The 17,120-nt window shown below is 29.8% G+C and overlaps 1 protein-coding gene across 1 annotated transcript; it reads left to right on the top strand.

Moving 5' to 3' along the window:
• Window positions 1-6,916: 6,916 nt before the first annotated feature.
• LOC130944232 (ABC transporter G family member 32) lies at window positions 6,917-15,812 on the top strand. The gene is made up of 24 exons (XM_057872447.1): window positions 6,917-7,553; window positions 7,897-8,017; window positions 8,112-8,200; window positions 9,420-9,504; window positions 9,758-9,917; window positions 10,001-10,077; window positions 10,200-10,253; window positions 10,361-10,451; window positions 10,532-10,833; window positions 10,933-11,214; window positions 11,328-11,644; window positions 11,739-11,899; window positions 11,985-12,088; window positions 12,199-12,361; window positions 12,453-12,572; window positions 12,658-12,749; window positions 12,835-13,167; window positions 13,287-13,577; window positions 13,723-13,806; window positions 13,915-14,048; window positions 14,132-14,359; window positions 14,485-14,656; window positions 14,732-14,986; window positions 15,319-15,812. The coding sequence occupies exons 1-24, from the start codon at window positions 7,279-7,281 to the stop codon at window positions 15,586-15,588; spliced, it is 4,260 nt and encodes a 1,419-aa protein (XP_057728430.1). The 5' UTR covers window positions 6,917-7,278; the 3' UTR covers window positions 15,589-15,812.
• The last annotated feature ends 1,308 nt before the right edge of the window (window positions 15,813-17,120 follow it).

Genomic DNA, 17,120 nt, shown 5'->3' with positions numbered 1-17,120 from the left:
CATTGAATACTGGTACCTTTTTTTTTTCCCCTTCTTTGATGGCAAGATGTTTCTTGAGAAATTAATAGTAAAGATAAAAGGTAAACCGAAAGTTTATTGATAAAAATAATCTTAAGTTTTATAAACGATATAAATAAGTTTTTAAAAAATTAACAAATGTAATAAAAATAAATAAAATTATTTTTTTATAAATATAAAATAAGTTTTGTATTTGGCAAATGATTTGTATATATGGTTCAAATTTTATGAAAACGTTTGAATAACTATTTAAAAAAATGTAAATGATTTGTATATTTGGTTCGACAGCCTCTTTTTTAATTTTTCAAAAATATTTTTGGTCATTCAAAAACAATCTCAAAAAAAATTATTTCACTTTCTTGTAAAAACATATTTTAGCGTCATGTGAAACTTCATATTTTAATTAGTCTAACGTTTTTATTGACACATCGATTTAAACACAAACTCTACTATCATCTGTAATAACTTAATCTATCCGCTTGTGAATATTTTTCGTTTTAACACTTTAAATCTCACAAATTTATTTTTAATAATAAGAATAAAAATAAATTTCACACTCACATATTAAAACGTGTCCGTAAAAAAGAACTATCCACGTTAAAAAAAATCATAATAGAATAATAGAAGGCAGAGAGGCCAAGAATATAGAGTAAAATATTTTATATAAATCAAACCAATACTAATATTATATAAATTATCCAAATCAAATAACATTATATAAATGTCTCAAAGCATATTTTTATATAAATCGAATTAAATTAATTTAAATTATACAATATAGTAGTAAATCGAAATACATTAATTCGAATTACATAGAATATTGTTTGAAGATAAATCGAATTAGTGTGATTCGAATTAGTATAGAACAATGTAAATCGAATCAGGTTGATTCAATTTACTACTTGTAAGTTGTAATAGATTATTTACATTTACTACATTTAAGTTAATTATTTAGTTATTCTATATTAATTTTAAAACCAACTATATTTATACATTATGTAATTTGACCAACTATATTTATACAATATGTAATTTGAGAAATAATTAAATATATATTGTATAAATATAGTTAGTCATTTTATAATGTATAATTATCTATTATTTCTGACTCTGAGAAAAATTCAAATTTTAACTCTTATGTCACTTTAGAGAGCTATACTTTATATTAATTTTTTAAACATCAAAAGTGCTGGCAATGATTCTTTAGATGCTAACGAGTCAAAGGATAATTTTTAATAAATTTTTAGAAATCGTTTAATATTCCATTTCAAATTTACAAGTTTATAAAAATGTATATTTTCTAAAATTTGAACTAAAACACAAAATTTGATTTTCTATTCTTATTTGTTTTGATTTTTTTTATATTTTATTTGAATTTAAACGAAAGTATTTCTTTATTGACATTTATGTTTTAAAATTAATTATTCTATATTAATTTAAAAATAATAAATGTCAATAATCTGTTACAAGTAATAAATCGAATTAAACTTATTCGATTTATTATAAATGTGCTGTTCACCATATTAAATTAAAACATTGCTTCGATTTACCATTAATCCTAATAAATCGAATTTAGTCACTCCGATTTACTACTTACAAGCTAAATTAATATAAGTCAATTCAATGTATATAAAATCAAACTTTAAAACATATACATAACACAATTTCATTTAGAGAATACACATAGTTTTAATCAAGGTTTGATTTATTAACGTTTTTTACCCTATATATCATATATGTAGTTATACAAATATATAACGTATATATAATTCCCGGTCATTTTAATTTGGTATGCATATCTATAGCAATATAGCATAACATTATTAGCATACCTACTCGATCAATGAGAGAATTTTCCTCAATATAATTAATTAGTTTCGCAACTCATTATATTATAAAACAAAAAGTTATAAAAAAAAGAAGAGAGATTGATATACTATGGTTAATAATATTTTAATTGCACCTAATATTATTAGATCTCCCCAAACAATAACTATGTTTAAAAAGAGATAAATTAAATCAGGTCTGTCAAAGCCTAGTTTCAGAAACAATTACTTATTCTCCATATTATTCTTTGTGGCACCAATTTACGAAACTAGTTCACCTAATATGGTCTCTGAGGAGTCCACAGTAGTTGCCCAACTCATTGGAAAAAAAAAACAGAAACAAGATCCATAAATACCATTCCATGTCTTGTACTTTTTCAAAAACTTACCATTTATGCCTTTGTTTGCACTTTGTAATATATAGATATACGCATCTATCAAGTGGGTGACCTTATTTTCAATATAATATATAATCATAAGATCATTAAACCAAAAATCTACCAAATCTTTGGGATGACAAAGACCCTACAAAAAAATTCATTGGATATGTAAATAGAATAAGGTTGAGGCAAGTTCGTTAGACCTTGAATATATCTGTGGTGATTGCATTGTATGTTTTCGTTCAATTTTCACTTGAATTTATTATTTAATAATATTTTCACAGTTTATTATATTGGTGGGTTATATTTAGGTGGCAGGCATACGATTCATTTTGCTATTGGACATTTGTACTGAGTGGCAAATAATCTCACCTATATGTGTTTTTTACTAGTTTAATCGGCTCGTACTAATGACGCAACTACCTTTTTATTTTAATTAAGAATAATATTAGATATTTTTTTAGTTAATATTAATTAATTTTTAATATTATTTTATTTATCTTAAATTATAAATTCTTAATTTTTAATTTTAAATATAAATCTAAATATTAAAATTAGTTAATATTAATTAATTAAAAATTGTTCCTATACTTTTTCTTTAATTAATGTATGTTCTTAGTTCTTACCAGTCAAGCTACATGCAATTACTTTTGAGGAATTAATGAGTGGATTCGTTGTTAGGTTAGAATATAAATATAAAGTTGTAGCTAGGGATGATAATGAATAGACAACAAAAATGAAATACCCAATGAAACGAAAGATGGTAGAGAAGTTATTATAAATAGAAGTATATTTATAAGATTAATTAAAAAAAAATAATATTAAAAAGATAATATTTAAAATTAATTTATATAATATAAATCTATAATTTTATATATAATATTTATAATTATATATTTATTATATCTAAAATTATATAATTATTTAAATAATAATTAATAAATATTAAATAAAAAAATTATATTAATTTTTTATTGTCTTCTAAATATTTTTGTTAAAAAGAAATAGATTAAGGGTTGAAAAAATGGGAACAGTCTGTGGCATTATTTAAATAATTTAATTTAAGACAATTACTTAAATAAAGATGGTAATTTTTTTTTTATAAAGATATTTTGTTTAAAAATATGACTTATTTATTTAGTTATATTTTAAATAAAAATAATATTTTTATAATATATTAAAATTTAATTATATAATTTATTATCTAAAAATAAAAAAATATTTTTATATAAAAATAATTATAAAATCTTTATGATAGTATTTATCTTAATTTAATTCAGAAAAACATATCTTACGTATTTAGTCTTGTAGGTAGCTTACCCCTCTTTTTTTTTATCTTGTATATCAAAATTAATTTTATTCTTTTTCATGGTTTTAAAAAATTAACAGATTGAATGAGTCGGTTCAACTTGATTAAAATCAGCAACCTGGTTCATTTAGAAACAAATAATTGATAGTAGCTTGGTAAAAAAACTGATGAACGTGTTAAATCTTTTTTCTTTTTAATAATTAATGAACTTGTTAATTCTATTTGGTTTTTTCCTCCTTTTTTCTTTTTGCCAGAAGGTGGGAGGCTCGGCGGCGTTGGCGGGATTAGGGCGGCGTCGAATGGGCGGTGTCTAATCGAACAGTGAAAAAGTACAACAGTTTCTGTAAATTGAAGATTGCAAATAGAGAATGAGAGATTAGCGTAATATTGTAAATAAGCCAAGTAACGGTACCAAATGTGATTTAGTTTAATTACAAAATTTTTATTTTTTAAATTTTAAAATTTGTAATTAAAAATAAATAATTTATAATCTAATTTATGATTTTAATTTAAATTTTTTTTATTTTATTATTCACATTATTTAGTTATTTTCATTGTTTCTTTATACTTTTTCTTACTGAAATATTTTGCTTAGTTTGAATTAAGGAATCAAAATACCCTTGTAAGAAAAAGAATTCTCAAATATTATTTATATTCTCTTTATTTGAAACTTGATTGATAATATTTTTTTTGGATAAAATACTAAATTGGTCCTTAAGATTTAAATTGTCTTATTTAAATTCAAAAAAGTTTTATTTAGCTTCAATGTAGTCCCACAATGGGGTCAAAGTTAAATAATTAACAGAATGTCCTACATGATAGTATAAGAATAAGATCGATAATGTGGAGAACAAGTACAAGCTCTATAGCATTGTAAGACGAATGATAAATAAATATATTGATGCATTCACAGTTAATTTTGTGCTTTTGGAACTTGTCTCTAAATTTTCAACCTTATTCTTGTACTGTTGTAATGTAAGATATTCTATTAATTATTTAACTTTGACCTCACAGTGGGACTAAATTAAAACTAAATGAATTTTTTTTTAAATTCAAATAAAACACTTTAAACATTAAAAACCAAAATAAAATTATATCCAAACTTATAAAGGACAATTTAATATTTTACCCTATTTTTTTAACTCAAATTTGTCACATATATATGTATCTATTCTCATCCTCTCTTATATATATATATATATATATATATATATATATATATATATATATATATATAAGTATCTATTTTGAAATTACATATATTTGAATCTTGACAATTTATTTATTACTTAATCGTGACTTATTACTAGCTTATTAAAAATAATTTTTACTTAGGCAGATTCACTTTTAAACAAATTTTTTGAAAGCAATATTTAAAAGTGAAACAATTATAAGCATCAATGAATATACTTGATGAGATATGTTTCTAAAAGGGATCTCATATATTACATGGCATTAATTTTTAACATGGACGGAGGCCAATATTATCGTGGGATGGTTCTAATTATATTAGCATCTTAAATATGATTTATTATAACCACTCTTTTTTGTCTTTTTGGTGTTAAAGGAACATCAGCGAGGATAGAGCTGTGATTGATTATTTTTGTGAAACTTTTTGTTTTGGAGGTAAAGTTACAGAGACATCAAACTAACTATATAGGCTTTAGGTTATATAGCGATCAATTCTCAAACTACTTGAATTTGTGATACACCCAACTATGTCTTCTAGAATTGGAAATTTAGAATCATTTTAGGCTTAATAGCGGATCAATTTTTAATTTAGTTGAGTTACCCATAGTTACACGAATTTGAGTGAATCACTTCACATGAAATAGTATTGATTTAAATTAGTTTCTTAAACTTAATTTTGTTCCTTAGTCTGGTTGGTTGGATAGCAACATGTTATATGATGTATGTGACCTATCATGTATTATCATGTGACATGTCACATGATTATAATACCTTGTTATCTCTTAAAACAAAAAAATTATTCGCATAAAGAGAACTAATTTCATTTCTGATCAACAATAAGAAACTAAAATAATAAAAAATATTATATATACACTAAAAATTTAACTATTAAATTAATTATATATATATATTTTTTAAAGTATATTTCATATTTTAATATATTTTATATAAGTGAGCAATTAATTTTTAGTATTTTCGTACTATAGTAATTAAAATAATTAGTGTAAAATGTGCTTTGTTTTAGGTTAAAATATTTGTACTCCCATGTATATTGCAAGTGTGCAAAGATAAAAAAGAAAAATCAATATGTGTAATTTTTTTTGCAAGGTATATTTTTTATATTTTATATATTATTTTAATATGTATGTAAATGTTTTCTTTACACCAAATTTTGTGCATGAACCTCTGTCAATATAACCTAGAACAAATAGAAGAGGATAGCGTTTTACATGTGTTGGCATTTGATGATTTTTGGCTTTGTGCATGAAAGTAAAGAAAGAGAAAGGGAGATATAACCCACAACAACACTTAAATCCAAAATACAAGCCGAAAAAGGAGTTAAGTTGCAAGTAAAATCAAACGTAAAAACTCTGCTAAAACGTTTGCCCCCTCAATCATCAGTCATCACAACTACAACAAACAAACAATAATGCTTCATACTTCATTTTCAAGTTATGGCCCTTTTCCCAAAACGGGGACAGTAACCCACTATGTCTACCGTTGGATCGTGGTCACCATAGGGATGAGATCGTAAATTCTCTGCCTCGCTGTAGTCTACTCGTACCACATGCATGTTGTTTTTTTCGGCTCAGGAAGCCAACGCCTAACGAGCTTTATCATATCATTAAATGGCCACCGTGCTCTACAAACACTAAAAAAAATTACATATATATGACTATTTGTACATCAAATAGGTGTTCATTTTGGCACATTAAGAGTGTATTAGAATATAATTTTTTCCCCAATAACTGGCGCTTATTGAAAATATTACTAGATATATTTTTTTCACATATATTGAGAATTAAAAGGAATAAGTTTCATCTTGTTTGTAAATTAATTGAAAAGTAAAATTCATATTAAAATTTGTGGCTGAAAGTGTAAAACACATTAGTATTTACACCCATTTCCAAGTCCACACACATACAGGTATAGTTATGCATTTAACTTTTTATCAAAGTCAAATTTATTTATTTATTTTTAAAATCTTAATTCAGAGGTAGTGTTAGTCTTAAAGTGTTAAGGATTAAAAGGCATTATCGTGAGGGTAGTTAGTTGGCGGGAGCGCGTGACAATCACAGTGCGAGAGGCTCGTGTTTGATTTTTATTTTTCTGAATTATTTTTTGTTTATCCTTTCCCGCGGCTATTAAATGAGGGGTGGTCTAACTGTGAGAGAGAGAAAGAAAGACAGACACCAGAGTGTTGTGCTCTTTATCGCAGTGCACCAACTAAAACCTCAATATATGTCGAGAGGGAAGAAATATTCAAGTCTCTATCATTTAATGCACACCTCAACTACCTGTCCAAACAACACTTAATCTACATTTGTAATAGCAGTAATAGTAGTTGTATCGCTGCACCTTCTTCAGTTTTTCGTCATTTCTCATCTCTCTCACACACACTGACACAACCATTGAACTAACCAGTAACCACCCTCACACCACCACCAACATCTCATATTATTATTGTTATTATATTCTATTTTCTTTGAGTTTGTTAGGCCGATAGGGGTTTCGTGAGCTGCCAGCTTGCCGAGAAGGTGGCTGAGGGGGCGCAATGTGGAACTCGGCAGATAATGCGTTTGCGAGATCATCGTCGTTTCGGAAGGAAGGGGAGGATGAGGAGGCACTGCGGTGGGCCGCGCTTGAGAGGCTCCCTACCTACAGGCGAGCACGGAGGGGGATCTTCAAGAATCTCGGTGGCGATAAGAGGGAGGTCGACGTCGCAGACCTTGGCGCGCAGGAGCATCGGATCCTTCTCGAGAGGCTAGCTGATGCACTTGACGACGATCCTGAAACGTTCTTTCAGCGAATGAGAAACCGATTCGACGCGTAATGATAATTTCTTTTTTGTCTATCCATAAGGAAAATGTAGAATTTAGTAAACTTATAATTCAAATATCAGAAATCAGAAGTAGTATTTTTCAAAATAAAAATATAAAAAAAACATTTGTTAGATGGTTACACTTGTGTATTCTTATTATAAAATTAATTATAATTAAGTCTATATTATTGTTAATACAAAATGATGTAGGTAATAAATTGTCTTTACTCTGTTTTTTCTATGTGCAGTTGGAAATAGTGTTTGTGATTTGTTGTATACTTATTTTGACTAGATCTTTCGTTTTTGCTTTCAATGTAGCTAATAATTTCTTTTTTTTTTTTGTGTTTGCAGGGTAGATTTGGAGTTTCCAAAGATTGAAGTTCGATTTCAAAACTTGACGGTAGAGACTTTTGTCCATGTAGGAAGTAGAGCATTGCCTACAATTTCCAATTTCATTTGCAATATGAGTGAGGTAATATACGGTACTTCCTGTATTTTTTTCTTATATTGACTTGAATTAACGGTTTTTTTGTTGATATAACTTTCTAATTTGATTTATTTATTAGGCTTTTTTACGGCAAATGAGGATATTAAGAAGGAAGAGAAGCAAATTGACCATTCTTGCCGATATTAGTGGGATTATAAGGCCTTCAAGGTCAGGGATCAAAGTTATTATTCACTTAATATTAGTATTTTATTAGGTTCATATTGGTTTTAATGCCTTATTAAAAACCACAAGAAGAAGTGCAAGTATGGTTGATAGCAAATTTATGTAACATGGAAGATTTCAAAATTGGAAAATAGAGTTGCTATTATAGATAGCTGTATCTTTCATAAATAAAATTTTTAAATGTTACCACATGATAATTTCTATCCTTCTTTTAGAACGCTACCATAGTCCATGATTTGTTGGATGCGAAACTTGTTAGATAATGTATACAATTATTAGCAGGATCACTTTTAAATAGTTTGGTGGAAATTATGGATGATTAAATTTTTTTAAAAGAAATTAATGAGTACATGATTGGTGGGAAGAGAGTATTTCTTCTCCTTTGTTAAAACTTTTTAGGTTTAAGTTTTAATGTGTTTTTTGTGTGTGTCTATTTTAACATGTGGTTATGTCTAATTGCCCATAGATTTGCATTGGCCAAGTAGGATATTTTTCAATAGAAGAATGCCTATCATTATTTTTTAAAGTTTTTCTTCTCAATTTTTCGTAAGTTTAATTAAGTTTAATTTTGATATATTAATAATATAAAAATTTTATATAATTATTTAATTAAATTTATATTTAGATGATTTTTTTAAGTAATGAATTTAAGTATTTATTACTTACATAGCAATACACATACTTATGCAACACTCTTTTACAATTGACAATAAATATTTAAAAAAAAAAACTAAAATACTTCATCACACAATCCCCGTTAAGTATTTTCCTTCAAATTTTTATTTGCTATCAATTATTTTCCTTTTTTCTTTGTGGGTATCTAATAATACACCCTTTTGGTAGAATCATTGTCCCTGTATTACATTAAAGTTTATGCATATCGACCAATAGAAAAAATATTGGTTTTGTTTTATCATCCATGTGTTAAACAGCACCGGCTAAAGTTTTCTATTCAAAATTTATTGATAATTTCATATTTGAAAAACAATAAAAATATTGATAAATTAAATTAAAATACGATTGTTATTAATTAATTATGTATCTAAATTATTTTTTAATCAATAAAATAAAAAAATATTGGTTGTCAGGTGTCAAATGGTATTTACAATAAAAAAATTATAGACTTAGCAAGATTGTTTAAAATAACAATTAATAAATTAATTTGTTATGTATATGATAGGATATTGCTTTGTCATTGTTGCAGACTAACACTGCTGTTGGGTCCACCAAGCTCTGGAAAAACGACACTTCTATTAGCTCTTGCTGGTAGGCTGGGACCTGGTTTACAGGTATACTACTTAAGTAGGCTGCAATTACACTCACATTGAACAATAGTATAGAATCCTTGCTAGAGTCTCGTTTAAATTTGATAACATGAACTATCATGTGAATAGAGTAAAAGGTTGTTTGGAATTTGAAATTGATAATAACCGAAGTCAATAAACACTAGTAGGAGTTATGTCTACATTCCATTTTGGACTTGTATTTTTGTCTTCTCTTCTTTTTGTCACCATCCCATTTTTGTTCTTATGTCATCCACAGATGTCAGGGAACATTACGTACAATGGACATGGTTTGAATGAGTTTGTTCCTCAAAGAACGTCTGCTTATGTTAGTCAACAAGATTGGCACGTGGCAGAGATGACCGTGAGGGAAACTCTCCAGTTTGCAGGCCGCTGTCAAGGCGTTGGATTTAAATTTGGTAATGTGTTATGATAAACAATTTACGTTGAGGAGTTGATTTATTAGAAAATACTAACGATTCTAAGTCTTGAGCGTTAACAGATATGCTACTAGAGCTTGCTAGGAGAGAAAAAAGTGCTGGAATAAAACCAGATGTTGATCTTGATATCTTCATGAAAGTATACTCTTCATTAATTATTTTTTTCCCTTCTCTTTTTCAAGAAGTATTTTCTCCTCTGTTTCTGGGGAACGAAAACTTCTTACACAAACTAATAATCTAATAATCTATTTTCTTTTATAGTCAATTGCTCTTGGAGGACAGGAAACAGATCTTGTGGTAGAGTACATCATAAAGGTATTCATTATGCAAATTGTGAAATAGTTTAGTATTTGTAGAGTACATCATATTGACATTTTTATAAGTCTTCCAAACTCCTAAGTGCTAAGATATTTGTCACAAAGATATTAGGTTTAGACATATGTGGAGACACATTGGTGGGCGATGAAATGCTCAAGGGCATCTCAGGAGGACAAAAGAAGCGACTTACAACAGGTTTATTATAACAATGACATATAATTTGCCTCATATTTTAGTATGTGCTATGCTAATCAATTGATGTGTGAGATTTGCAGGAGAGTTACTAATTGGTCCAGCAAGAGTTCTGTACATGGACGAGATATCAACTGGCCTCGATAGTGCAACCACTTACCAAATCATTAGATATCTTAAACATTCTACCCGTGCACTTGATACAACCACTATCATATCTCTTCTTCAACCAGCTCCTGAGACCTATGAATTGTTTGATGATGTCATTCTATTGTGCGAGGGTCAGATTGTTTATCAAGGGCCCCGTGAATCTGCTCTTGAATTTTTCAAAATGATGGGGTTCACTTGTCCTGAGAGAAAGAATGTAGCAGATTTCTTACAAGAAGTAAGTGGTAGCAATGTTAGATCATAAAGAATGAGCGGCAATATTTGATTCTTTATTTTAGTAAGAACAGTAATATGATGACTCATTTTTTGTTAACAGGTTACGTCAAAGAAGGACCAGGAGCAGTACTGGTCCGTTCTCGACCAGCCTTATCGGTACATACCAGTTGGCAAGTTTGCCGAAGCGTTTTCATTGTTTCGCGAAGGAAAGAACTTATCAGAGGAACTAAGTGCTCCTTTCGATAAACGCTACAATCATCCCGCAGCCTTGGCTACTTGTACCTATGGTGCCACGAGGCTTGACCTTCTCAGGACAAATTACCAGTGGCAGAAGCTTCTTATGAAACGGAATTCATTCATTTATGTTTTCAAATTTGTTCAGGTACGGTGTTTAGCCTATATAGTTAAAAGATTTTAGATTTTATTTTTATTGAATCAACCACATTCAGAAGCCCATGAAGAACGATGATATTGACTTGTATTTATTCTTTGCAGCTGTTTTTGGTTGCTTTAATCACAATGAGTGTATTTTTCCGGACAACGATGCACCATAATACAATTGACGACGGGGGATTATATCTTGGTTCACTGTACTTTTCTATGGTTATTATTCTCTTCAATGGTTTTACGGAAGTGTCAATGTTGGTTGCAAAGCTTCCAGTTCTGTACAAGCATAGAGATTTGCACTTCTATCCTAGCTGGGCATATACAATCCCTTCTTGGTTCCTTAGCATCCCAACTTCTCTCATGGAAGCTGGTTGCTGGGTTGCTGTCTCTTACTATACAATTGGATATGATCCTTCAGTTATCAGGTAACTCTCAATTCTAACTGCGCCTTGGGAAATTTTGGACTTTTGTGTATTCTTAAGTTTCTCTTGAGCCATTTTTGTGTTTCTTGATTTGCAGATTTTTTCGGCAATTCTTGCTTTATTTCTTTCTGCACCAGATGTCTCTAGGCCTATTTCGTCTGATAGGATCCTTGGGGCGGAACATGATAGTGGCCAATACTTTTGGATCCTTTGCCATGTTGATTGTGATGGCTCTTGGCGGATACATCATTTCAAGAGGTTATATAGGAATTGCACTCTGCATTCTCCTAGTTTGATTTATTTATTGAACTATGTTTTATGAAGTCTTCTCATTTTTTGATAGATCGCATTCCAAGTTGGTGGATATGGGGTTTTTGGATTTCTCCTTTAATGTATGCACAAAATTCGGCTTCTGTAAATGAGTTCCTTGGGCACTCCTGGGATAAGGTATATATAACCTTTAATTATAATCATTTACATTGTTTTCATCATAACTTTCAGAACTATGTAACAGTTTAATGCTGTAATATACTCACTACGTCTTTTCTTTATTACAGACAGTACAAAATCAGGTCACCAACTATACCTTGGGTAAGCTAGTGTTGAAACAGAGAAGTTTGTATCAAGAGAGCTATTGGTATTGGATTGGTCTTGGAGCAATGGTTGGATATACAATTTTGTTCAACACATTATTTACTATCTTCTTAGCTTACCTTAATCGTAAGACAAATTCCTCTGTATAGTAGTCCCCTTAATTGTTTAAAATATTTAATAGGACAATTTAAGATCTTGTTCACCTTATTTTCTTCAGCTTTGGGAAAACAACAAGCTGTAGTTTCAAAGAGTGAGCTACAAGAAAGAGAAAAGAGAAGGAAAGGTGAAAGCGTTATTGTTGAGTTGAGAGAATACTTGCAGCATTCAGCATCCAGTGGTTTGTAAAATGTCTATACATATTTTCTTTGCCCGTTTCTATTCAGCTGGGAAGTGACATTCATTTTATTGTATTATCATCCCAGGAAAGCATTTCAAACAAAGAGGAATGGTTCTCCCATTTCAACCTCTTTCCATGGCTTTCAGCAATATCAATTACTATGTGGATGTCCCTTTGGTGCGTAAAAAGAAATCCCCCATCGCCCCCAAAAAAGTATTCTTTATTTTTCTGGCAGGCTAAAAGATATCAATTATTTCTTCAGGAATTGAAACAACAAGGGATACAAGAAGAAAGGCTGCAGCTGCTTGTTAATGTTACTGGAGCTTTTAGGCCTGGAGTGTTGACAGCATTGGTTGGAGTAAGTGGGGCTGGAAAAACCACGCTAATGGATGTCTTGGCTGGAAGAAAAACTGGAGGTGTTATAGAAGGGAACATATACATATCTGGTTATCCCAAAAGGCAAGACAGTTTTGCAAGAATTTCTGGTTATTGTGAGCAGACAGATGTTCATTCCCCTTGCTTGACTGTCTGGGAGTCATTATTGTTCTCTGCTTGGCTCCGGTTATCTTCAGATGTTGACTTTGAAACACAAAAGGTAAAGAGTTACATTATTTGAAACCAAAATCATATGAACTTGTCATTACTATTTCATTTTTGAAAGTATGCATTATTGCTTTTGAAGTTTAAGTTTGGAGAGTTTGATTGGCATGCCAGGCCTTTGTTGAGGAGGTAATGGAGCTTGTGGAGCTCACTCCATTGAAAGGGGCACTAGTTGGTCTACCTGGAATTGATGGCTTGTCAACAGAACAACGAAAAAGATTAACAATAGCAGTTGAACTGGTTGCAAACCCATCTATAGTTTTCATGGATGAGCCCACTTCTGGATTGGATGCCAGGGCTGCAGCCATTGTAATGAGAACTGTTAGGAATATAGTGAATACTGGCCGAACCATCGTCTGCACAATCCATCAGCCTAGCATAGACATATTCGAATCGTTTGATGAGGTATATATTCTCCTTTCTACATGCAACATATGCTAGTTTCTGTTATATAAATACTTTTTTCCAGTTTGTTTATACTTTATACTTTATAGCTTGGTGTCACGGCCTTGGATACAGTAGTCTAACAAAAACCCAATTCCTTTTATAGCTTCTGTTTATGAAGCGTGGAGGAGAGCTCATATATGCTGGTCCACTTGGCCCTAAATCTAGTGAACTTATCAATTATTTCGAGGTTAGCTAACTGATGCTTAGCTTTCACTTATTTATGTGATATATGAATGGTGAAGAAGCAATCCTCAATTATTTATTTAGTATAATATTATAATATCTGTGATTGTAGGCAGTGGAAGGGGTTTCAAAGATCAGGTCCGGATATAACCCTGCAACATGGATGTTGGAGGTTACTTCTTCAACAGAAGAAAACCGTTTGGGAGTGGACTTTGCAGAAATATACCGAAGATCAAGTTTATACCAGTACGTATAAATTTCAAATTACTACAAAATAACCAGTTTCTGTATACTAACTAATACACCATTTCTTTTTTCCTCATGTAAAGGTATAATAAAGAATTGGTTGAAAGCTTGAGCAGGCCGAGCAATAATTCAAAAGAGTTGCATTTTCCAACCAAGTATTGTCGGTCGTATTTTGATCAGTTTCTAACTTGTCTTTGGAAGCAAAATCTTTCTTACTGGCGTAACCCACACTACACTGCTGTTCGCTTCTTTTACACTGTCATCATCTCCTTGATGCTTGGGACAATATGCTGGAGATTTGGTGCTAAAAGGTCCTTTTCTTTTTCATTATTTTTTCCACTAAGGATATCCGATTTTAAATAATAATACTATACCATTTTTTCTCAATATTTTTGGGCATTGATATGCTAATTTTACTCTTCCTTACCATTTTCAGAGAGATGCAGCAAGATCTATTCAATGCCATGGGATCCATGTATTCTGCAATCCTCTTCATCGGCATAACAAATGGCACAGCCGTTCAACCTGTTGTTTCGGTCGAAAGATTTGTTTCATATAGAGAAAGAGCTGCTGGGATGTATTCGGCCTTACCATTTGCTTTTGCTCAGGTATCTTACATTTCAGATGAGAAAGATTTATTTCGTAATAAGTAGATTAATATGTTGTACTTCTTTGATGTGCAGGTTATTATTGAGTTTCCTTATGTGTTCGCACAGGCTATGATATACTCCACAATTTTCTATTCTATGGCTTCCTTTGTCTGGAGTGTTGATAGGTTCATATGGTACTTGTTCTTCATGTATGTTACTATGCTGTATTTTACCTTCTATGGAATGATGACAACGGCTGTCACACCAAACCATAATGTTGCTGCCATTATCGCTGCTCCATTTTACATGTTATGGAACCTTTTCAGTGGTTTTATGATTCCTCACAAGGTATGGAAACCTCAACCTGAATCTTTAGTTGATTTATTCTGTTTATTTGAGTTCTGCTTTATTTGGCAAGATCTTAAGTAATTAAACTGTAACTTTGGACAGAATGATTTGATGATGTAGCATTCTTTCAAGGATTTAATTAATAAAGAAAATCTTGAGGAATATAATAATAGTTTTTCTCTGTTGATTAACCAGCAGCCAGTAACTATCATTTACTGTAACATATGTTAGATTTTCCTCTAAATATCACATATGAATAAAAAATTGATACATTAGGTTAAAATTATCCATTTAAAACTTTTTTTTTCTGGATGTTGCTTTGATTTTGTCAGAGAATCCCTGTTTGGTGGAGATGGTATTACTGGGCAAACCCTGTAGCCTGGAGTCTTTATGGTCTCCTGACTTCACAGTATGGTGGTGATGAAAAATCTGTGAAGCTATCCAATGGGAATTCCATGGCTATTTCGCAAGTACTCAGATTGGTGTTTGGGTACAGGCATGATTTCTTGTGCGTTGCCGCTGTTATGGTTGCTGGCTTCTGCGTATTTTTTGCAATAATATTTGCCTTTGCAATTAAATCCTTCAATTTCCAAAGGAGATGATGGTATTTATATGCACTTGCAAAGCCACCAAAATTATGTACTCAATATTGTTGTATGTCGGATTCTCCGCACCTCATAAAATAAGTGTGTATAGCGGTATTGCCATATATAGCATACATAGAAGAACTAGAATGTGCTTTTAGGGTTTGTAAACTAATAAGAATATATTGTCAAATTTTTATTGGTTTGAGTATAATTGATTGTAAATTCATATATTCTTGGTTTGTCGGATTTGTTAGATAAAATTCACATATTCTTATTCATATAAAACATCCTGATAAATCTTGTGTGTATTGAATTGCAGCTACTATACAGTTTACCTAAAGAGCCAAATAGTCAAAATATGAAATGTTATGCCATTGCATGACACACAACTATGGCCCCATCAACCCAAGCAGTGTAACAATTTCTTGTATATGTACTACTAACTACGCGACTATATATACACACACACTAGTTGTTACTTCTTCCCTTAGGGTTGTCTAAATTTAAACTTTTCCAGCTCTATATACTTAGTATAGTTTGTTTAAATTTGCATATTTGGTTAAGAGGAAATGGTACGTGCGCTTATTTGTGGTTGCACTAAGCAATCGTAGTGTCCTAACATGCATTGTGCTTTCATGCTCGTACCTAGCAGTCTAGCAGTACAGCAGGTCTCCCATGCACTCCACATATTTTAATTTGTCATTATCGCCAGTTTCAGATTTGTCTTTTTCCTTTTTAAAATTTGTTGGGATTAACGAACTTCAATATTCTTATGTAGTTTTGTAGTATTTTTCTCGTAATAACATAATTGTGCTTTTTAATAATGTGCCAAATAATCCTTTTAAAAGTTTCAATATGTGCCCATTGTTACAATATGTTAATTGGTATTTTATCTGGCCACGTTTAAATCTATTATAATATATTAAAAGAGATTTTAAAATAATGTTAAAGTCAATGAATGATATATAAATTTTTATATTTTATATAAATTACCATGTCATCTATAACAATAATATAGAAAAAACAACACTTATCTATCTTAAACTTACATTTATACTACCATCAAGAATAACATCTATATAATCAATCTAACAATAATCTCGTAATTTCATATATTAAATTATCTAATTCTACAAAAAAATATTAATTCATATCAATGGTTTAAATTAGAATATTGCATATCTTATTTGGAGAATAAATTTTATTTTATGAAAATAAATCTATCTATCTATCTATTTATTAATTTATTTGTAATGTATAAAAAAAACAAATAATAATACAATGAACACTTAACATATTAGATAACTTCTAATATTATCATATAATAATTTAGTAAAATTATCATTTTATAGTTCTTTTTTAATCATTATATTACTTTTTAATCTTTTTAGGTAGTATTTAGCTTATCTTTTAATTTTTTATATTTTTTATTTTTATGTAGGTTACTGATGAACTACTATTTTATGACTTATTTTGGATCAAATCGAATGGATTTTATCAATTTTACTCATACTTATCCATATAATTTGCATGTTTTTAAGTTCCCT

Source organism: Arachis stenosperma, chromosome 1, assembly GCF_014773155.1.
Source record: "Arachis stenosperma cultivar V10309 chromosome 1, arast.V10309.gnm1.PFL2, whole genome shotgun sequence".
Classification (NCBI taxonomy): Eukaryota; Viridiplantae; Streptophyta; class Magnoliopsida; order Fabales; family Fabaceae; genus Arachis; species Arachis stenosperma.
The sequence above is the reverse complement of the archived record's forward strand: the minus strand, read 5'-3'. Positions and strand labels throughout refer to the sequence as shown.